The sequence below is a fragment of the Odontesthes bonariensis genome, chromosome 1, assembly GCF_027942865.1.
Source record: "Odontesthes bonariensis isolate fOdoBon6 chromosome 1, fOdoBon6.hap1, whole genome shotgun sequence".
NCBI lineage: Eukaryota > Metazoa > Chordata > Actinopteri > Atheriniformes > Atherinopsidae > Odontesthes > Odontesthes bonariensis.
In genome coordinates this window covers 37781685-37805606 of record NC_134506.1, presented here as the reverse complement: position 1 = coordinate 37805606, position 23922 = coordinate 37781685, and the positions used below count along the sequence as shown (strand labels likewise).

The following is a 23922-nucleotide window of genomic DNA, read 5'->3' as shown; positions in this document are numbered from 1 at the left end:
AGACACTATTCCTTTGATTCTGGCAATGTTTTTTAGATGGTAAAAAGCTGCTGATGTTACAGATTTAATGTGGCTGTTAAAGTTCAGGTCTGAGTCCAATATTACCCCGAGATTTCTAACTTGATAGTTAGGTTTTAGAGAGAGAGTCTCAAGGTGACTGATAACACTTTCTCTTTGTTTCTGAGGGCCACAGACAATGATTTCAGTTTTGTCTGAGTTTAGCTGGAGGAAATTGTTTTGCATCCACACACTGATCTGTGCGATGCAGCGACACAGTGTATCTACAGGCCCGTGTTCTCCTGCCGTCAGTGACACGTAGATCTGAGTGTCATCTGCATAATTGTGGTAGGACACATTATAGCTGCGTATTAGCTGGCCTAGTGGAAGCATGTACAGATTGAACAATACGGGTCCCAGGATTGACCCCTGGGGAACCCCACAGGTCATAGCCATTTGGTCTGAGACACAGTTACCAATTTCAACAAAATATTTCCTGTCCTCCAGATAGGACTTGAACCAGTTTAAAGCACGACCAGAGATTCCCACCCAGTCTTCTAACCTCTGTAATAAGATCGCATGGTCAACTGTGTCAAAGGCAGCACTCAGGTCCAGCAGAACTAAGACTGTGACTCTACTTGCATCTGTGTTCAGGCGGATGTCATTTGTCACCTTGATCAGAGCTGTCTCAGTGCTGTGGTGGGGCCTAAAGCCTGATTGGAAAGTATCAAAAGCATTGTTAGACAGGAGAAAGTCACCAAGCTGTTGGTATACAACTTTTTCTAGGACTTTGCCTAAGAATGGCAGGTTTGATATGGGCCGGTAGTTGTTCAGTACTGTGGCATCAAGATTGCTCTTCTTTAGAAGAGGCTTAATGACAGCAGTTTTTAAGGCCTTTGGAAATGTTCCAGTCTGGAGTGAGATGTTGACTAGATGAGCAAGTTGTGGTAACAAACTGCTCAGCACAGACTTTAGGAATCTAGTGGGCAACTCATCAAGGCAGCACGTTGATGAACTCAGACTGCAGATGGTCTCTTTGACTGTTTTGTCAGTAACAGGTGTGAAATGTGTCAGCTCTAGGTGTCTAGCTGGCTGCAGAGTAGTTATTTGTGTTGTGGAAATTATTGCATTTTTAATGCCTTGAACTTTGTCATTAAAGAATATTGCAAACTCATTACACTTGGATGTATGAGTTCTAAAGGCAGTGAAACTGGAGGGTTTGTTAATCTGTTTACTGTAGCAAACAGGACACGAGAGTTGTTAGTTGAAGACATGAAATAGATGAATAGGGGGAAGTATAAAGTGTGATATGTGAGATCTGAGATGTAGTGGAGCAGAAGCAAAAAGTCTTAACAAAAGAGACTCAAGAAAACTACTTCAAAACTGTATTTGAGTGTTTATACAGTAGTTAAATCCCACTGTAATTAATACAGCAACAAACAGTCAGGAACTGACATAGGGCTTTTTGATTAAAGGTAATGCATTTATGCCACTAAATCACCATTGTTACCTGCACCCCCCCCCCCCCCCCCCGTTTAAATATTAAACTGGTAAATGGTCAACACAGCAAACATTATTAAAACCTATTTTTTTCAGATGACAAAGCAAAGTAGTTTGAGATTTTATCACGTGAATAGCAATGCAGGTAAAAGTATAAATATATCCATTAGACTGTGGGCTCTCTGTCGGTGGACACAAATCACTGAATTCAGCAAAAAGGGAATCTCTGTTCAGACTTTACATTTTTCATTTTGAAAAGGGGTTGTTATCTTGAGTCATTGTACACCAACCAGCTATCACATTAAAACCACCAGCCTAATACTGCATAGGTGCCCCTCATGCTGCCATGCCATTCTCTAACCCACTGAAGCGTGGGTTTCACACGACCCCTAAATTGGTTCTGTGAAACAGGCACCTGGGAGATAGAAGCAGATCCTATAAATCATGCAAGTTATGAGGTGGATCAGAATTGTTTTTCTACCACATCCCACATTTGTTCGATTGGACTGAAATCTTGGACTATGCTCGCTAAATCAAATCTTGAACATTTCATGATGTTTCACAACCATTCCCGAGTTCATTTTACAATATGTCAAGACACATTATCCTGCTGAAAGAGACCACCGCCATCAGGAATTGTGGAGGGATGTGGTCTGCAACAGTGTTTGGGTAGGTGGTACAAATCAAAGTAACATCAAACCAAAAAGGCTTGTTTGAGATCAACTTGGCCTTGCCTGTAAAAAGGGATGAGAGCAGATGGCGGCAGCAGGGGGCAAAGACAAAAATCTGCAGAGATGTTGAACAGTTTCCAACAGCCTTCAGTCTGTAAGCCATTGGAACATTTATATTGTTTGGGTCACCCCTGTTCCGCCATGCACATACAAGGGGGTTCCCGGAATCAATGTTGAGGCTGAAGTCTGAAAAGAAGTGAAGCAAAGAGCAGCTAGTGACAAACCATCATAGATCATGAAGAGAATAAAATGGCTCAGGATGAGCCTGTTTTCTCCTTTCTTACAGAAGGAAACAGGCTTTATGGAGATTTTGCCAATAATAATTTTTTTTTTTCCAAATCTCTATTGAGTTTTTGCAGACAGTACAGAAAGAAAAAAGACATAATTTTCCCATTGTGTCGAAGCGTCTGCTTTAAAGTGAAGTACAAAGTAAAAAAAAAAAAAGAAAGGGAACAGCACAAAAAGAGAACCCCAACATAACTATCCCTCCCAACAACCCATGTCAGATGTAGTCACAGAAAACAACTCAGTTATTATACAGCATATGGCAACATAAGTGAAAAATTGAAAATGAAAAAAAAAAGAAAAAATAATAATAAATTTAAAAAAATAATAATAATAATAATAATTAAAACAATAAAAGACAAGAGCAGAAAAAAAAATGCATAAGGGGGGGGGGGTATTCTCTCTTTCCAACTGTTAAGAAGTGTCCTCGGCATCGTCAGGAGTAACATCAAGACTATTACTAATATAATCCAGTAGTGGGTCCCAAGTTTTATGAAATGCTGTCAAAGATCCCTTCTGTGAGAACCTTAACTTCTCTAGCTTTAGACATTGTAAAATTTCCCTTATACAATTTTTGTTAGTCGGTGGAGAAACCTGTTTCCATTTGAGGAGAATGCTACGCCTGGCAAGCAGGGTGATAAAGGCCATGACACGCTGTGCAGAAACGGGAGATTTTTGGACAGAGGGAGACCAAAGAGGGCAGTCAGGGGGTTTGGTTCTAAATTTGTGTTGAGAGCCTGTTTGAGAGTTTGGAATATATTGGACCAAAAGTTGGTTAGCCTCGGGGAAGTCCAGAACATGTGTATATGGTCGGCTGGTGATTGTTTACAGCGGTTACAGGCATCACTGTGACTTCAAAAGGAAAACTTGGTTTATTAACACATTGACTCCCAAGTCACGTAAAACTACGTTTTTACTGCCCATGTGTTGGCTCCCACATGGTAAAAATACGTTTTTACGTTTTTTTTATGGATTCTTAATCTATACATTCTAATGCACATTCTGTGTGATTTTTGTAATTATGTGATGAACAGAACTGACATAGATGGCAGTCAAAAACTGGTGTCATCATCTGGACATTTTGATCATTACGCCAATGGCTTTGCGTCAACTCAACAATTTTGATAACGCTGCATTGATTTTTTTTCATTTCCGCATTTTGTCCAATCGCACGTGTCGGTTTCCAGAGGGTGACGGTAAAGTAACATAAACAAACAACAAGAAGGAGAAGAAGACACACGACAAGTCTAAGGAGGCGGTCTTTTGAACAGGTTAGCTTTGCAACATGCGACACGACGCAAATCCTCTGACCCGGATATGTAAGTATCTAAAGTGCGACAGGCTGAAAGAGCGCACATTTCACAAAAGCTAGTTTGTTGTTGATTTTGGTGGATACCCGCCTTGGTTTAGCTAAGGATAGCTTGCTAATGGCGGCCCCTAGAGACACGCAGTTTTGACCCACAAAGAGTTTAAAGTCTCAGCTTTCAAACGAGCCATAACATGTTTCAGTGGCCCTATCACATAATATGCTGTGACTGTACAAAAAACGTAAAAAAAAATGGTTTAGAACGCTGGGATTCTACGACATAATTATGTAAAAACCGCCGGTATTCAATGTGTTAACAAAAAACAAAGTACAAACAAAAAGCGCGGCTAGGCATGGGATAAATACTTAACTTAGTGAAGGGGACGAAGATCATGGGAATAACAGGTAACATGGGAAACAAGGCAGGCAGGTCCGGTAAGTAAGACATGTAGGGAAGACAAGCAAAGATCCGACGACAAGACAGGGGAGACTGGAAACTAAATAGAGGGCTGGGAGTGATTGGAGAGTGAGTGCAGCTGGTGACAAAGACTAACGGGTGCTGTGAATGAACTAATGATGTGTTCGTTGTTGTTGTTTGTTTGTTTATTTTATTAAACGGTGTCATACACCAAAAAGGTGCCCAGCCCGCATGGGCTTACAAGACACACCACAAGCAACAAAAAGCAATAGTCAAAAGAACATCTTCATAATTGATAATCCAGCGTATACAGTCCTCAGTAAACAACAACCCCACTCAAACATAAAGTCCACTCCTGCTCTGTTGGTAAGCTTCCAACACATATTGAGCTAAATAAAACACCTTCTCGCTAAACAAATATGCAAGTCTGCACTCATCAGACATAGAAAATAAATCATAACATTCCAAGGTCAATTTAAGGAAGAGCTTAAGTCTAACTTCATGGTAAAAAGGACAGTAAAACACAAAATGCATTCTCATGATGTGAATGAACCAATGACCAGAGTGAGGGGGAAAAACAATGACAAGACTGAAACTCAAAACCTGGACATGAACTGAACACCTAAAACATAAAACTTAAAACATGAGTCCCATGGCGTGACAAGAATCAAAGCCAAATTTCTCTAAAATGAGAAATAGAAATCTCCACTCCACCCGATCGAAAGCTTTCTCTGCACCAAGTGCCACTACAATTTCAGGAGTGTTTGACGCAGATGAGAATATGATGTTCAACAGCCTTCTGGTGTTAAAGAATGGATGTCTTCCCCAATGTGAAGCCTGTTTGGTCTGATGATATTATTGATGACATCACACCTTGGAGGCGGATGGCGAGAACCTTTGCCAGAATCTTATAATCTAGGTTTAAAAGTGAGATAGGTCTATAGTTTCCACAGGAGGTAGGATCCCTATCTTTCTTCAGAAGCAGTGAAATAGATGCCTCATACAAGGTCATGGGCAATCTGCCTTTAATAAAGGAGTCATTGAACATTCTCACAAGGATGGGGGCTAGTAACATCGAGTATGCCTTAAAGAACTCTGCTGTAAAACCGTCAGGACCAGGAGATTTCCCATTTTGCATGGGATTGATTGCTGCATGCACCTCCAACAAAGAAATGGGCCTACCCAGTTCTCTGGTGATATTTACGTCAATCTGAAGATACATTAACTGGTCTAAAGGACTGGGGTTCACTACAGTAATTGTGTTGTATTCAGAAGTATATAGTGTGGTATAGAAATCTGAAAAAGATTTATTGATAATTGCTGGGTCAGAAGAATGGCTACCATCGGGTAGCTTAATTTGGGAGATCAGTCTAGAAGCACAAGCTGCACGGGCCTGTTGTGCCAAGAGTCTCCCTGCCTTATCTCCCTGTTCAAAAAAGTTTTGTTTTGATTGTCGCAGCTGTCTCTCCACCACACGTGTCAGTAACAGGTCATGATCCGAATGTAGCAGTAATCGTTTCTTATAGAGGGTGGGGGATGGAGAGGTGGAGTAGGTCCCCTCGACCTTTAGAAGTTCCTCTGCAATTTCCGCCAGCCTGACCTGTTCAGTCCTTCTCATTTGGGAAATATAAGACCTGTCCACGGATAGTGGCTTTAAGCGCTTCCCACAGAATGCATATGTTTTTACTTTGTTCGCTGATTTGGTTTGTGTGGTTTGTGTAGGGGAAGATCTGTCAAGAGTCACATCCTGCACCAGATTGAAGTCCCCACCTATGATAAAGCGGTGACTGTCAGCATTTGGAATTTTTGCAAAGAGCCTCAATAAAAATTGGTCATCGTCCCAGGTCGGCGCATAAACTGAAACTAAGACCACTGGTATATTTTGAAGCGTGCCCGAGACCATGACATAGCGGACGTCAGTATCTAGAATTACATTTGTTGGCTCAAACAGGACCCTTTTATGAATAATGATGGCTGCCCCTCTAACTTTATCTGTAAATTTTGAATGGAATAAGTGACTCATCCACGCCCTTTTAATACGTGGGGTGTCAGATGTTTTGAGATGCGTTTCATGCAAGAATATCACATCCCCTTTAAGGTACTGTAACTGTCAGGATCTTACCAATTTTAATCGCGTTGTTCATGCCCTTAGTATTTCAGGAAATCAGACGCACAGCCTTATCTGTCTTCACAACATTAACCATAGAACCAATAGTAACAAGTTAGAATGAAACTGCATGACCCGTATTCTGTACTGCAATGGAGAGAGAGAGAGTGGGGAGGAAGAATTGAGAAGTAAGGGAGAGGGGAAAAAAAAAAAAACAAAAAAAAAAACAACACAACACACAAAAAAAAAAAATTATAAACCACAAAAAAAAAAAAAAAAAAAAATATATATATATATATATATATATATATATATTTGTGACCACCCTGAGGGCTACCCATAACAAGAAGCATCATCTGAGCTCTCCAGCTAACAGCTAAACTAAGCTTCTGGGGTCTCTTCCCCTGCATTAACAATAAATGACCCCATAAGTCACATAGAAAAACATCAATAAGCAAATCGAGTACTGTATTCCAGAGCAGATATGCGAACCTTGTTGTTTTTTCTCCCTCCAACAATTAAAGTAAATGAACCCATACAGGGCACCAAGATTTCTTAAAGTAGGTAGATACTTAAAGTGATCCTATACGTCAAATAAGATTACCAGAAATCCTGCATGTATGAAACACTGACGTCCATCATGGGTTAGTGATGATTAGGTTGTATTGATGCAGGCTATTGACAACAAATCAGTTGATGAAAAGTGTCAGGCTTCAATGGAGCCCTTTGACTAAGTACATAAGGCAAGAGTACTTCAGGTAACCCGTTGGTGGTGAGAGGTAGAAAAGAGAATTTTTAAACTAAAGCTGTAAAGAAAACGTATCAAAACCAACTGCAATCTGTATGTGGACAAGTTTCCTGTATGTATCACAAGAGCGGACTGAAGATAAACTGAATTCTCAAAATAGTGTAAACGAGAAGAGAAGAAGATTGAAAAGAAGGAATTCAAAAATATTAGTGAGTACCATGGATCTCAAGTCAACGTGCAGATAATGTCTTGAAATGTCCAGCCAGTGATTTTTGTTCAAAACTCTGCACATTCAGAATACCAGCAATACGTCAGGACCGAGACAACTAATGAAGCGGTCTGAAGATCAACTCGAGGCTCGTCCCGGGCTGGTCGAGACACATTTATACAGATGGCAACACAATGACTCACGGTTATCCACTTAGCGTAGCAGTGGTTCAATGCGGTGTGCTTACTGTAGTAGTTGCTTTAGTATCTTCTATGCGGCTGGATGTTATGAAGCCTTTAGCCTCAGAGACCGAGGATAATCTCTTCCCCTCCCCATCCTTCATCCTGATGACAAGCCTGGCAGGGAATAGCAATGCGGGTTTGAAGCCCAGGCTGTAGAGCTCCGACATCACCCCTTGGTATTCCTGGCGTTGTTCTACCACCTCCGGTGCGTAGTCCTTGTAGATGGAGATGGGGGAACCTCTGTACTGTAGCTTGCCTCTCCTGGCACGGGCTTTGCGTATGATCCTCTCCTTCACCTGGTACCTCTGCAGCCTTATAATGATGGGCCGTCTGTCCCTGCTTCGGTTTTTCGGATAGCGTGCGATGAGCTCGGTCACATTCTGGCGGTGAGTTCAGGACGCCTTCGCCGAGAACTTCCATGAGTAGCTCTGCAAAGAAGGCTGTGGCCGCTCCACTGATTCAGGTACACCGACCACTCTAATATTGTTCCGCCGACTTCGGGACTCCAAGTCGCTAACAGCTTAGCATTGCGCTCCGTTAGTGTAGCACAAGATGTCTCCAGTGTCAGCAGGCGCTCGTCTTGTAAAGTAGCATTTGCCTCGAGAGAGACTATCTTCTGAGCGTGGTCTGACACTGTGGTGTAGACATGGTCCAGCTTTGTTTCGAGTGTTGAGATGGAAGCTTTGAAATCAGGGGAGAGGGCTTGTCGGTGTTTTTCCAGAAGGTTAACAATGGCTGCCATGCTAAACTCTTCACTTGCCTCGTGTGCGCTACTGACCATAGCACCCTGGTCCTTTACATTGTGTCTGGTCACATACGTCGACGTATTTAGTTGGTGTGTCCGTCAGAAGAGCGGAATACTACAATTTGTTGTGACTTTCGGGGTTTTAAAACGTGAAATTGACAATAGTTGCAGGAGCGAGACTCAACATCGCAGCCAAACCGGAAGCCGCCAATAATAATTTTAAGCACAATTTAAGGACAAACTGACTCTCATTTTGAGTCGACATTATCTTCGAAGTCTTGACGTTTCTTTTAAACTTGTAACAAATAGAAATATCTCACCGGGTTTGTAGGGAAATAGGAGAACTAACTAATTTATAATTACCCATCAGGCATCTGCTTAGGCACCAGCAGAACCCAATCTGTGCATCTATGTACCCTCATTAGGACATTGATTATTACATTGTTAAAAGCAGTATAATTTAAGAAGGGGGCATTGACAACACTTCACATCTGCTGCTCATTTGATAATACTGTCCTCAAATATTGTATCAGTTAGATTTATTTACTTTATACATTGGATTAAAACATTGTACATTTGGGTCTATCATGACTCACATTGTTAACAAGGTATTGTTTGAAGGAACTTGAAATCCTGTTTACATTATGAAACATTTACGACGCAGTTAAACGACATGTGCATCGAGTGATTTTGTTTTCGGTTGTGCTTTGAAGTAATGTTGATTTTGGAAAAACAGATCGTCTTCTTTTCTCTTTCAGACACTTAAAAATGATGAGACGGTGTCCAAGAAGGACGTGCAGAGGATTCTGGAGCTCAGCCACAAACAGAGGTAAATTCACTTCATGCGTGACACAGTTGTCAACTCATGCCTGGCTTAGACGTTACAATCAGTGCCACATTTCTCATGAATATCATCAACATGTTAGTAAGGAATTTATAACTGGTGATGAGCAATGAAATTTCAGTACGACAACAATAATAAAGATAATAAAAATTGCGTCAGATCAAATATAAATGTGTAGAGCTGGAGAAGTTGGCTGGTCTGTGTTTCAATAATTTTACGGTAAACAGGATTATGGTCAAGCTGTCTGAATTAAGCACATAAGAAGATCCAAAAAAAAAATGGAGTTTTGTTTTGTTTTAAGAAATCATGAATGAAAGTCTTGATTCGTACGAACATCAGGGTAGTCAGGGTCCTACACTTGTAGCCACAGGGTGGTTATCGGTGTGCTAACAATCAACAATGGTATTGCTTGAGCTGCATTTTGATCACTGAGACCTTTTTCCAGGAACCACGGTCTTTTAGTGAGTCCTCTCCTCGGCCCCCTCCATTTCCACCAGAGGCAAACAGTATTTTATCTCTAAAAAAAGAAAAAAACCCGGCTCTGGTAGGGAGCTTTTATTTCAGAACTGTTTCTGACTGGTCAGGTCTTTTCAGCGTTATTTGTCTCTTGGTCACAGTTTTCTCACATTTACTATCTAATGTGGTTTGTAAAATAATTTATTTTAGATTGTACTTTACATACAGTTGTTACTGCTTACATAACATTCAAATGCATTCATTTAACCCGGCTTCAATCAGCTCGGAGGATGCAACGCCTACATGAGAAGAGGTCCTGAATCAGTGATCGAATATGGCAAAAAAAAAGATGTGAATCCGAGCAATACAACGAAATTCCATGATTTTTCTACAGCTGTAATGTTCAAAGATTCAAATAAAAACATCCCCAATGTCAGTGAGGGGGTTGGCAGGACATGGATGCGAACTTCAAAGCTAAAAGCAAACTTGGTTTTATAAAAAAAAAAAAAAAAAAAACAAAGTCAAAACTGAGCCGGATGACAAGACTAATTTGTGGAAAATAAAACATGTCCAAGGGAAAACAAATCAAAGAACATGACTGGCGTGGCGTGGCGTGGCGTGGCGTGGCAACAGTGTAAGGAATTCACAAACTGAATGGGGAAACCTGGAAATTAAATACTGAACTGGGTGATTGGTGAAAGAGTGCAGCTGATGAGAATCGACAGGTGAAGTGAATGAAACTAATGACCTGAACATGGGCACTGAGGGAAAAACAATGGCAAAACTTAACTAAATATGAACTTAAAAACTAAGACATGAAATAACCTAAAACATGATAAAACACAGAACTAAAAACGATGGGAAAACCCCATGAACGTGACACCCAGCCTGCAGATTTTGAGTAATTACGACTGGTTTGACTGCTTTGTAGGCAGCTGACCGGCGCAGAAGCCCCGACACTACAGTGCGGAAAGACATTCACACTTCAATGGACTAAAGTTTGCCAAATCTAATCTGTACCTCAGACTTACTGAAAATGCACAAGACTCAGGACAGAAAGAATCTTTTAGCTCTTTAAAAAGTTCCTTGGATTGATCTAATTGGTTGAAGTTCCCTTATTTGACCTGCTAAGTTTTTGTTTTTGCCCTTTATAACCAGTTTCTACAGAGAACTTTTTTGCTTGGTTCTGAAAAAAAATCATCCTATGTGTCAGGCTTCTGCCTTTCAATGCCAAACTTTTCATGTTAAACATTGACAGTATTTTCAGTTTTAAACAATAATTATGAGTAATTCTTAGGACAATGGGTGTTCTCTGATTAGTTTGAACCGACCTTGATATCACATTTCTAGATTAAAACACTGTTAAATCTTGATAGGGAAACAAAAATCTCACTGGTGAAGAATCAAAGCCTATTCTATTTTTGTTAGAAATTAGTGTTTTTCAGTCATTATAGAGAAAACTTGAATGAGAAAACAAGCTTTTGAGGCCCTTGCATATTTATTAGGGATGCAGCGATAGGGATACCAGTTTTTTTCAAACCGATACGATACCGATACTTGGATCTGAGTACTTGCCGATACAGAGTACCGATGCCGATACTTCTACCACAAAAATGAATTGGAAGACAGGTTTCGGTCTCACTTGCCTAACCACACTGTTCCCGATTAACTCGACATCTCCCCTAGTCGCAAATTAAAATCAATACAACAAAAATGACAAACCACGGTCACGGTCTTCATGCCATAGATTGGTATCGGTTCATGATATCGGTTAACTTTAACGAGTACGAGTATATTAGAATAGTATCGGCCCGATACCCGATACAGTGGAAACCGCTTATAGTGGTCACGGATATAGTAATCAACCGCTTATATAGATCAAAAGGCTTGGGACAGAATAATTTCTATACAAATGCTGTTTAAATAATTTGTTTATAGTAATCAAGAAATCCGCTTATAATGTTAATTTTTTGCCATTTTATGTGTAGCTATTTTATTTTTTACTCCCTTGATTCCTTTCTGGACGTCTGCTTCTGCCCTATGCTTCTGCCTCGCTAGCTAACGTAACGAGTTGACACCGGGCAGCAAGCGCGCGAATCATGGCTGGAAAAAGGAAGTCCTTTTCTCTGAATGAAAAACGTAGTCTCCTCAAGGCGTATGACAAATTACCAAAAACGAGCCAACGAGATGCTGCGGCGAAGCTTGGCATTCCTCAGGCTACCAACATAAAACAGAGGTAGCTTTAATTTTCTTGATGCAGTTATCTTCAAACTTTATTTTCAGACATGTTAAAAAATGTACCGGCGGCACAGCGGAGCCGATGCACATAATAAGTTACATAGGCCTACTGTATTTGAGTTATGTCTGTGCACTGCGCAGTACTGTGCTGTGATTAGGCATTTGTTTCAAACTTTATTTTCAGACTTAGAATGCACTTAGAACAAAGCCAATTTTTACAGGCGGCACAGCAGAGAATAAGTTACGTACTGTATTTGAGTTAGCCTACAGTATGTCTGCGCACTACGCAGTACTGTAATTAAACTTGCATGATAATAAAATTCAGTATGCTGAAGCTATCCGTTTCATTTAATTTTTCTCATTGAAAATCGATTCAAATGACATTTAGATGATATTCCGCATAAAAAAAAAAGTGAAATACTTGTAATACGTATAAATTCGATTTTAGTAATCAACCGCTTATAGTGTTCAAATTGGCTCTGGACCAACGTGATCACTATAAGCGGTTTCCACTGTACTAGTATCGGTACATCCCTAATATTTACTCTTACTGATACTGGTGTTGTACAGTTTTTTTTTTTTTTTTTTTTACAGAAATAAGCAGGTGGATAATGCATAATTAAATAATAAATTACCCCTGTATATTTAAAAAATAATGGGCCTGTCTTCCATTTGTTCAAAAGCACATAAACCGTCTGTGATTTAGTGCTCAATTCTTTTGCAAGCAGGCTGAAAAAAGGGTTTATCTAATGTGCTCTATCAGTTAGAATTGTCTGATTAACGTTGTGTGTAATGAGTCTGTTCTTGATTAGGAGTCATTTGTGGCCTCACACACTCTCTGAAATGTCAGCCTGATTGAAGTCCAGTCTCTTGTGAGCAGTATCTTGATAGCCAATCAATAGCCCATCACAAGTCTGTGGCAGGTCTCACATGTCATCAAGCTAAAAACGATAAAGCAGCAGCTTGCCTCAGTGTTGCCTACCTAGCATTTTGTGAGCCACAGTTTTTTCAGAGTGTTATTAATCCACCTTCCGAGTTCCGTGGCTGCCATGTGAGATTACAAGTTAACTCCATCATGGTGGATACAGACAGGTGATTCATTGCAAGTAATTTATTTTTGACAACTCTTAGCAGAGATTTGATTGCTGTCTAAAAAAAAAGTGCCACAAACTGGAATGCAACAACAATGTTTACCAACAGAGCAGATATACACAGTTACGCATACAATGTTATACAATGTTACTTATTATGGTTTCAAAATACAAACAATTCCGTCACATGATTTAAGCTGCTGCCAAAACATTAGCACTCATGTGTTGTGTGTTCACTCTCTTGGCCGTCAATGTACGGTTCGTACTTTTCATGGCCTTTTCTCTCAGTTTGGACAGTTGTGATCTCATTTCTGCAGCAAAATGTTTCCGTGTCTTGGATACAGGAGATGGGATTATAAATGAAATGCCAAAACGGGTGGTTGGCTGGTTGCTGTGAAGAAAAATGTTTGCTGGGCTGAACTTGTACTAAGAGACAAGATCACTGGAATATAAAATGTAAGATACGTGGCAGTGGAGCGGTGAGATCCTTTTCAACACTAACACTGTGTGTTGCTGTAGTGTCTCCACTACACCACCGCTTGACTGAGGCTTCTGTCTCATACTTGCTGCCATGCTTAGAAACAGTAAACAGACAGTTTCTTAGAATTTAATAAGGCTGCTTCATGTGATGTGATTTCTACAAACATTTTTCCAAGCACTGTCCCACATCACTTGTCTTCTTTATTTATAATTCATTTTGCATTGCTGTTAACTGTGCATAGTAGAATCCAACAGTACCGGAATAGCCACTGGATTGCTATGCATAACATTTAACATTTATGTTAAACAAGCAATGAATGTAGGACCAGTCTTCATCCAACAGGCATGAAATCGATGTTGAATGTTTCAAATACATCTAAATCACCTAGAATCTAGCAGCCTTTTCCTTTTATTACATACGGCTAAATATGTGTTATCAAGACTGTGTATTGTGTTAAAGATAAATTGTTCATCAGAAGACTTGACTATATCTAATCCTTCTAAGGGTTGACATTATTTTCTAAGAGAAAACAGAATAAGATTTTTGACTACAATGAAGAACAACAACTGAGACCAAAGTCAACCAGTTTTGATGTGTTGAGGTGTAAACAAGGTTTGAACCTATAAACAATACTTTTACATCGCAGCTGGTTGTCAGTTTAAAGGAATATTTATTTTTTGGGAAAGCTAGGTGTGAGGTCTCACATGTACTGGGCTTTTATTTTTTTTTAGGTTTGAGTTATTTTAGATAGCATAAAAAAAAAAAAAAAATCTCTTTTTATGGCCCTTTTTTGAGTAGCTTTTAGCATTAGCATTAGCGGCAGTAGTGGCAATCATTGACAGTTGTTTATATCTTACCCTTAGTTCTCCTTTTATTATTAGAAAGACATTAAAGAAACTATCCAGTAAAGTGAAAGTTTTGTTAGAGAAATCAGTTTGGCTGACAAATGGAGGTATATTTGCAGTAAGAAAACTATTCTGTGGTAGAGTGGTGAAGGCCTCAGAGAGTCTGAGGCGGATGTGCTAACAGGGTGTTTCTCACTTTCCCCCTACTTGACAGAGAGGAGATGAAGTCCCTCCAGGCAGCCTTGCAGAAGCAGCTGGATGAGGCAAATGAGAAAGCCGAGAAGCAGCAAGCCACGGTAAGAGAGAGCTGACCTCACCGTGAGCCTTCGGGCTCCTCTAACCAGCCCTGTCACCTGTCACACAGTCGCCTTAGTTATCCACCTTCATGGCAAAACAGCCAGCTCTCGCCTCAATCTCGCAACAGCCTGTTTTAATTTGTTGTAATTTGTGCAGTGGAGCGCTGTGGCGAATGAATTTCCCGCAAGGGATAAATAAAGTTTTCAATTGAATTGAATTGAATTTATTTTTAATCAGGAGTGTAGAATCCATTAAATTAAATGATACAAAAAAGCAAAAAGTTAAATTAATTTCGCTGGAACAAGTGAACATTTAGCATAATTAACTGATTGAAATAGTTGCTTTTTAGCTTTCTGTTGATCGACAAATTTAGAAGTTTCAGCTCCAGGCATTTCAAATGTAGCCTAATGATCTTTGAGACTAAATCATGTGTTTTATACACAGTTATTAAGCAATTATCTATAGAGACAAAAAACAATTACAGTTACAATGATTGATATTATTTATTCGTATAAAACATTTGGAGCTGGAACTAGAGAAATTGCAAACACCTGCACATCTAAGAAATATATAATATGTGACTGTATGCATTAAGAGTGCAGTGCATTGTCATAACCATCGTTTTTTTCTCTCACATCTACCTTCCCATTTCCAAGAGGGTTGGGGCATCGTGTTTCACAAAAAAAATAAAAAATTTTGATCCCTTGTTTTTTAATATCAGTTTGTAAACATGTGGGAACTAAAGTGACCAGTTGCTGAAGTTTTGGGAGAGGAATTTGTATAATTCTTGTCTGATAAAGGATTTGAGCGGGTCAAGAGTCCTGGGTCGTCTTTATTATATTTTGCGCTTCATGATGCACCAAATGTTTTCAGCTGGTAAAAGATCTAAACTACATGAAAGTCAGTCTTTAACTATGAAGCCATACTGTTGTAATAGATGCATTATGCTATTTATCATCGCCTTGCTTCAAAAATATAAAGTCTTCCCTGAAAAAGACGTCATCTGGATGAGAGTACGTGTTACAAGGAACAAAATTCGGAATTTTTTCTAGTTTTAGATGCATATTTTGCAGATTGTTGAACTTCTGTCCATCTTTACTCTGCCTCTCTAAGGTGCTGTTTTTATACTCAATCATTTCACTGATCTAATTAGCTGCAGCAACTTTCTCTAGCTGTTTCTTTTTAGTATAACATTCTTTTTCAATCATTTGTTACCTTTATAAAAATAACCTATAAACCTATAAAACCTAAACCTATAAAAATTCCATAGGGAAATAAATAACAAATAAAATGTAATTTTTTATGTTTTATCCGCAGTATAATATATATATATATATATATATGAAAAAAACAAAAAGCTTGCCCTGTAATAGTCTCGACTTCTTATGCGTAGTCACACCATTCAAAGTGCATTGTGACATTACACCCAACAATCAAATCATGGACACTGTCAGACAAACAATAGCAATAACATTTCAAGTGACATACCTTCCCTTAGTGTAGTGACTAATCCCTGTTTCTGGGTTTTATGGTTTGAGCCTGACATTTGTGTTCTGTAAAATACATTGTTATATTGTCTGTTAAATACTGATTAAAAAGAACATCCCAATAGCATGCAAATACCAACCAAAAAGACACACAAAAAGAAAGACTTTGTCGTCTTCTGAGTCTTTGTGTCCAGGTAAAATTAGGGGAAAATTAATAATACCTAAAATCCCTTTCAAAATTTAATTGAAGAATGTTAGAAAACAAAATGATTGAAAAAGACTAAAAATGTATTGTTGTTGCTTCTGTTGTGCAGAAATCATCCCAAAAATTCCCCTAAGTATGTTGGTAAGTAGGGATGGGAATTGTTAAGAATTTAGCAATTCCGGTTCCATTATCGATATGGCTTATCAATTCGGTTCCTTATCGGTTCTCTTGCAGATTCTCGTCCACTTATATATAGTACAAATGCCTTTGGTAGCAGTAACACTTTAATTTCAAGTATGCAACAATATTTTGATTATTCTAATTTTCAGTTTAGCCATGCCAGACAATAAGCAGCAGAATATCCTACCGAAATTCAGGGGCTTCCATCGTGGCAAAAGGGTGATAAACCACAAATCTAGTGACTGCTCGGTGACATTCATCTATTTTCACCTCTGTCATTTTACTTTTCCCTGCCTCGATGAAAGGGGCAGCTACAGGTATGCGGGAGCCTGCCTCTGACCCTGCCTAACTCTTGCAGTCCTCGTCAACTAAATGTTCATATCAGATGGAAATTATTCATACAGAATGTCGCTAACATTATTACAATCAACAGTACCTGGAAGTTTTATGTTTCCTGGGACTTTTGAGACGAAAGACGCTGTGTCACAAGCTCCCCCACGAGAGTTAGGGGGAGCTTGCGTGTCAAAGACTTTACATTTGTGCAAAGTAATTGCATGCTGTGTGGTCAAATCTTTCAGCATGTTGGAGGTATTGCCACCCTTTGATGTGACCAAAGCTCTGCACGTGTTGCAGCTGTCCCTAGTATTGTCCTTTTTGCTGAAATATAACCAAACTAGGGAGCGCTTCTGCCTCGACACCATGTTGGAAACATTCTGAGCCAAAATATGAAGCGTGCACATGACGTCATCGCGCATATGTGTCAGACGTTAGCAGAACCTATAAACGGGATCGTTAGGCAGGCGGATTAACGATTCCACGGAATCAAACTACTGGGAGCCTCGATTCCCATCCCTATTGGTAAGCATAGGCAATTATATTTGAAGCAACCATAAGCAGTGTGGGAATGTTGTTTTTCTTTGTCGCTCTTATTTTTGCACAATAATGGTAATTTGTTTTTTCATCCATGGTAATGTTTACTACCTGTCATTAGACATCATACATCACATAGCAGGGCCGTGCAGAGACCTTTGGAGGGGCAGGTGCTCAAAGTCAAAAGGGGGCACATGGAGTACAGATTTGAAACGCCACACAGAAACATACCTTACAATATAACTGGTTGAATTATAGCAACCCATATTCATAAAGAATGTAACATGGGATCACAACATACCATATCATTGTCCACACCTCATATCTTTGTTAGGGGGCAAAAGTAGTCTATCTCTATAATCTATATTTACCTGATGGGGTACATTGAACAGCTTCTATTGAAGGGGTTAGTGGGGAGGCTGCTAATGATGATGATATCGCTGGAGGTGGGCTTTATTGATCTGAGAGTGTAGACACTAAAAAGAGCATGGGAGAGATAGTAGCTGATTAAACAAGTGTTATGTGATCGTGACAAGATGCAAAGATAACTAAAATTAAAAATGGCTCACTGTGACCTGCCATACTGCTGATTGTTTGTAAGAGATTCCGTGCTGAGAGAGGCTGCAGCCAAGGCTGACTGTTTGAACTAAACAGAACAAGTTGCTCATTCGTAAACTGAAAGAGGAACATAAACGGGGGGACAAGAATAAAGAAGGGGTGGAGGTACAGCCTGTATCCAAAAAGCCATAATTCAGCTGTCCATTAATTTAGGACATAGGAATAATTTAGGACACACATTGCACAAGACAGCAAGGTTATAAAAGTTATATATTTTATATTTATGCATATTATATTTAATTTGTGTGTATACAAATGTTATAAGCAAGTACTGATTTGTTTAAATGAGAGGTTGAGAAATCACAATTCAAATTCTTCTAATTATTATTGTCATTGATGTTGTATTTATACTAATGTAGTCCAAAATTATAGGTCATTGTAGCTGACCGACTGGCTTTTTGAAAATGCAACTTCAGCTATGTTCTGATGTTGTGACCTTTTCTTTAATGTCACTATGAATCAAGTATATTTTGGTTTTGAGTAAAATGTCATTAGATGTCTTTGTAGATTCTCTATTATTCATGCAGAAAGGAATTACACCTTTTTATGGTTAATTTCACTTCACATCCATGAGATTAAACAGGTTACAACCTAATCCAATGTATTCAACCTTTTGTTGGATTATTAGTGTCATCAAAATATGTAATTTACCCACCTGGTCATAATGTAAGATGTGAAGGTTGACAATCATATGTTTAATCAGTTTTCGACCTCTGTGGAAAGACTGTTTTCTCAGGTTAACATACCAAAATTCCGTGATGGCAATACCAAGATTCATTTGACTCGGTTCGTGGAGGAATTGTACAGGGAGCATGAGCTATCATTCTCACTCACTGATTGGCCACCATAGCGTCCAGACCTTAACTGGATTGACAATTTTGAGGATGTGCTTGAGGAGACTTTGCTCAGCTGACAAACTTTTCAATCATCAATATAAGATCTATTTTTTTCTATACAAGATATAAATAAATATTGTGACATAGTATTAGCTTATCATAATAAAGGCTAAAGTCATTATCAAGACTATCGATGGTGCAGTTTGGCCAGGAAGTATATATGGCTTCTATCACACATCTCTTAAAACATCTATGTTTTCTGTGCAGAATGTATATATTACTGTCCTCAAAGGGGTATCCCTTATACTTTAAATTCAGGTGGGCAGAGTGTTGACCTCTGAGCTCCTTGTAGTGTTAGCCTGGATATACAGCACCACTTAGCCTGATTAGATGTTTTACTCTTAAGATGAGCCAGTTTGATTCAGAACTCCCTCCCAGTTGAAACTCAGCAAGCTTCCATGATGTCATTAACATAATCTTTCGTTTCTTGTTGAGACATTCATGTTTCATTCAGGATGAACTGAAATGACTTTGGTTATCACGTTACTTTTCATTTAGCCCCACTATAAGGCCAAATATTAATTTGTACTTTGTTCTTGAAAAATTAAAGACATTCCCCTCAGTGTCAGATGGACTTAGTATATGTCTGAGTGTACTCCTACAAAGCCACAGTCATGGCTGTAGACAGCAGTTTTAATATTAAAACCATCTTGGGTACATTGTCTGACTAATCATCTTGATTGGCACAATATTTTATTACTAACATATTGTTTCAAGTAGAGTAACCTGAGTTAAGATAACATTTAGTCCTACTCATAAACACATAAAGACTATATCCCACTTAATTTCACTCTTTAAACTGGCTTGATAAAATGTATTATTGAAAGCTATAGTCTTCTAACTGTGTGCTCAACACTAAACTGGAAATGCTATAATTATTACTCCTTTCTTTGTTTTAAAAAAACAAGTGCATTGCAGTTTTATTTTATATTTATATATTTATTATTCAGTCGTTTCTTTAACCATTCCTTCAGGTTGCGGCAGACACTGAAAGGCACAAACATGAACATCGATGTAATCGCACCTTGCTTGCGGATGTGTGTCAACTGGCGAGACTTCGTTTCCCATTCCCTGGGGTGTATACCTGGCATCAGGTCATCAGCCCCATGAATCTTTTCCCTTTTGTCCCCAGGACTATCTTGATCACCTCTCTGAAGGACACGCAATGCTAGAAAAAATACTTCTTTAAAACGGATAAACAGAAATAGACCAAACCTTGACCTATCTATCTTACTCTAACACACACACCGGACTAATTCCTTTAGATATACGATTGCCCATGGCAGAAGTTTTCCATCTGCAGTTGGTATTTGAACCTCCAAGTGACTGCATCAAGCAGACACAAACACCACAGACCAGCAAGAATTGCTGAGCCCATGATAAAAAGATTGCCATAAACAAAGAAATCAGTCTGATATGATAGGCATAGAGGATGCTAAATCATGCACACAGCGGAAAATAGGAATTGCTCACTGTTGGAATGAATGTGTCGGTCTATCAAATGTGCGGAAATTACAGTCAGAGGCACAATCAGAGTGTGCCATCAAACATTACCAGACACTTGTTATGCTACACTAACTTTTCAAGACACGAGAGAAATATCATGTGTGACAGCGTTTTTATCAGAGTTAAAAAGCTTTTAAGCCTTTATGGGTGGCTACCGGAACAGTAATAAACTGTTTAAGATGTCATTGCGGCAAAGGGTCTCTGTGCTACTGCCGGGTTATAAAGAACTGTGTTCATTTATGGTGAGAGTCTTAGTTATAGTGCCTAGATGTAAACTTACCGAAATTGCTCATTCTAGGTGAATTTAACATGATAAATCAAAGGTTGACACAGTTTTTTTTTCTTTGCTTGTGCTGATAAATGGTACATTCAACAGTTATTGTAGAGTAGCTATTTCAAATGTTTAATTAGCCAACTATATGTTAAATCATGATGTTATTTATTTTTTCTTTTCAATGGTCCCATTTCTCTCTATTTTTAAACCATTCTCAGGAGCAGTGACAATGATTGACCGTGACCTCTGATGTTAATATGGCCTTCTTAGGGATCTGAATCAACAGGCGAAGAAAGATGTAAATTGAATAAAGCGCTATTATTTTGAGATTTACTTTGGCTTTTTATTTCTTTGCAGACATAGTCAACGAAGATAATTCACATTTTGGCTTGTCAGCTTAATTGCATTTCTTTAATACATATCCACGTTTGTATTTTAGGCCCGCAACACATCCAAAAGAAGTTGAGACAGTAAAATTTTAACCACGTTATCTTACCGTTCCTTTTCACAACAAGAAAAAGTGTTTTAAATATTATTTTATCACAATTTTCATGCAAACACATCTAATAATGTAAAGCAGTACTGGATTGTTGTTTCATTTTTAATTTCAAACTCCACACATTCTTCATTCGTGAAGTCACGACTGCAGTCTGGCCAGTCCAGTCCTGCACCTCCCCCTTCCCTCAGTCATGCTTTTGTAATGTGTGCAGAATGTGGGTTTGCATTGTCCTACAGCAATTTTTTTTTTAAATATCTGGTATAATGATTGATTTGGCCACAGTACAAGTCATGATTGTCTCTCCCAGATGCTTCATAGCTCATAGAAGCTCATAGAAGTTGATGCTACCTCTGTACAAGGTTAATTAAGGTTTCTGTACAGTAAGATTTCAAATCGAATTTGCCCATGTGGATCTTTATTTATTGATGAATGAAAAATCTATTAAGAATCCGAGAGCATAGGTGTCACGCTTAAGCTTGTTTTTTTGTCCTGAACATTCTGAAACTCCTCCATATTCCTTGAATCTCTGAATGATGATTTCCTTTGTACAGTGAGAAATTGGCAAATCTTTTCAAATCATTCTTTGAGAAACATCTTTTAAACATTTTAATGATTTTCTCACCCATTTGTGGAAAAGCTGAAGGTCCTCTGCAGTCACTCTTTTTTTTAATCATAATTATGATTACCTGTTTTACATGGTATATATTTCTTAATTATTTTAACCTTGTTACCTAATTAAAAGTTCCACATTTCTCAAATATTAAGTAATCAAATTAAGTTAGTGAGAAAAAATATGAAGAATCTCTGGTTCACATTGAATGTAATGAAATAAAAATAAAGGTACCAATTGTATACGTTTGTTTGTTTTCATGATCATTTTTCTGTTTTTTTGATTTGGGTTTACACAAATTTTGTTAAACATGCTCACTGATCAAAAAACACACAAACACAGTTGGATTTTACATTTTAATATTTGCCTTTTTTGCGTTTTCTGTCCTCAGATTAAATTTCTGAAAGTGGAAATGGAGAAAAAGACCAAAATCATCAAGGATTTACAGCAAGAGGTGAGTCATCAAAGTATCATCCAAGGCTACCTTGAATTGCGATAGACGTTCGTGAAGTAAATGAACATTTATTAAACCATAGTGGGGAATTTACTCTTATTTACCCATGAAAAAAAGCCATTCCCTTTGCTTTGTTCAGCTCCATTCTATTTAATGATTTTCTGAGTCTGCCAAATGCTTTTTGACAACCCCGAGGGAGCATGGCTGTAGCTGGTTGCTTTCAAAGGTGGACATACACTGGCTTGAACGTGTATTTTATCAACATCTTTTTAAATACTGGGACATGGTTGCAATCACGAGTGCTGTAGCGTTTGCTGGTTGAAAATTTGGCGCCTTCTCTTCTGCCTCTCCATGGTTTTACGACAAAAGTAGAAAATTGGTCACCGAATTTTACGCCTTTGATTCCAATGGTCTGACACAAAGATCTGATAGTCACTGCTCATGTGTTAGACAGCTGAAGAAAAAGTTCAGCAAACAAATGCCACTGTAATTGAACTGAAAGTCTGAGACGCCAGTGTCTGCCACTCAGCTTGTTATCCGAGGGATCAAATAAAGTGGATAAAATACACCTACGAAAGAAATCAAAACCCCGGCCCATTAAGTTTACCACGGCTACATCGACAGCAGCTGCCTTTAAAGATGTTTCAACTCCCAAGAGTGGTTTATCTGTTAAATGAAGAAAGGAGAGAACATACCAACAGAAAACTAAAAAGATCAGTCATTATTCAAACGAAATGAAATCATGCAATACATTCATTTAATTGATGTTACTAAAATGTTACTAAAATTTAGAGATACTTTTTTTTAACAATTCAGTGCATAATCTCAGAAAAGCTTGCAGGTTATATATATATATATATATATATATATATATATTTATATATTTATATATAAATATATATATTTATATATTTATATATATATATATATTTATATATTTATATATATATATAAATATATATATTTATATATATATATATATATATATATATATATATATATATATATATACATATAAATATATATATATATATATATATTTATATATTTATATATTTATATATATATATATATATGTATATGTAAGACAAGAGCAAAAAATAAATGTAATAAACAACTATGCATAGCAGCTATTAGTATTTTCTCTTTTTCAGATTTTTAATTGCAGCAAGCACTCAGCATTAAAAGATTATTAGAAATTATGATGAACTGATTCTGAAAACTATGCACCTCTGCTCTGCTGCAATGAGAAAAATGATTTTCATAAGGTGTTCATATTAATTTGAGACCAGTTCTGATTAATCTCTGTTTTGGTAACATGATGAAGTGCCTCTAATGAAGAAACAAACAATGACATGATAACATCATATCACTGCAGTCAAGCTGTTTGGAGAAGTACCTGCCACAGTGCAAGTTTCTGTTAATTTATTCAACAATCATGTTGAAAATACAGCAGCAGATCACAAATCTTTCTGCCTCGTCTTCTGCTGGATGGTAAAATTCTTTCATTTTCATCATCTTGAGTGTAACATCAGGATAATTCAATGATAATATTCAACAATAATTATTTGTCAGTATTTTGTGTAGATTTTCCCACCAAAACATGTCCTGTGTTACTCCTAATGTGGAATGTTTGACCTCTGGAACTCCAGAACAGCTGAGACATTGTGTCACAATACACCACTGATCAACAGCTGCCAGCACTGTGCCAAGAGGCAACACCATGCCATCGACAACAGGGAAGAAGAAATTAAGCTCATGAAGTGGAATGATTTAATCAGTTT

At 38.2% G+C, this 23922-nt stretch overlaps 1 protein-coding gene across 1 annotated transcript in view; it reads left to right on the top strand.

The window, feature by feature from the left end:
- luzp2 (leucine zipper protein 2) overlaps window positions 1-23922 on the top strand; it is a 188624-nt gene that overhangs the window by 94895 nt on the left and 69807 nt on the right. The window contains exons 3-5 of the mRNA XM_075472131.1: window positions 9046-9116; window positions 14457-14538; window positions 22076-22138. Of these exons, the coding sequence (XP_075328246.1) occupies window positions 9046-9116; window positions 14457-14538; window positions 22076-22138 (216 nt within the window). The remainder of the gene's footprint in view (window positions 1-9045; window positions 9117-14456; window positions 14539-22075; window positions 22139-23922) is intronic.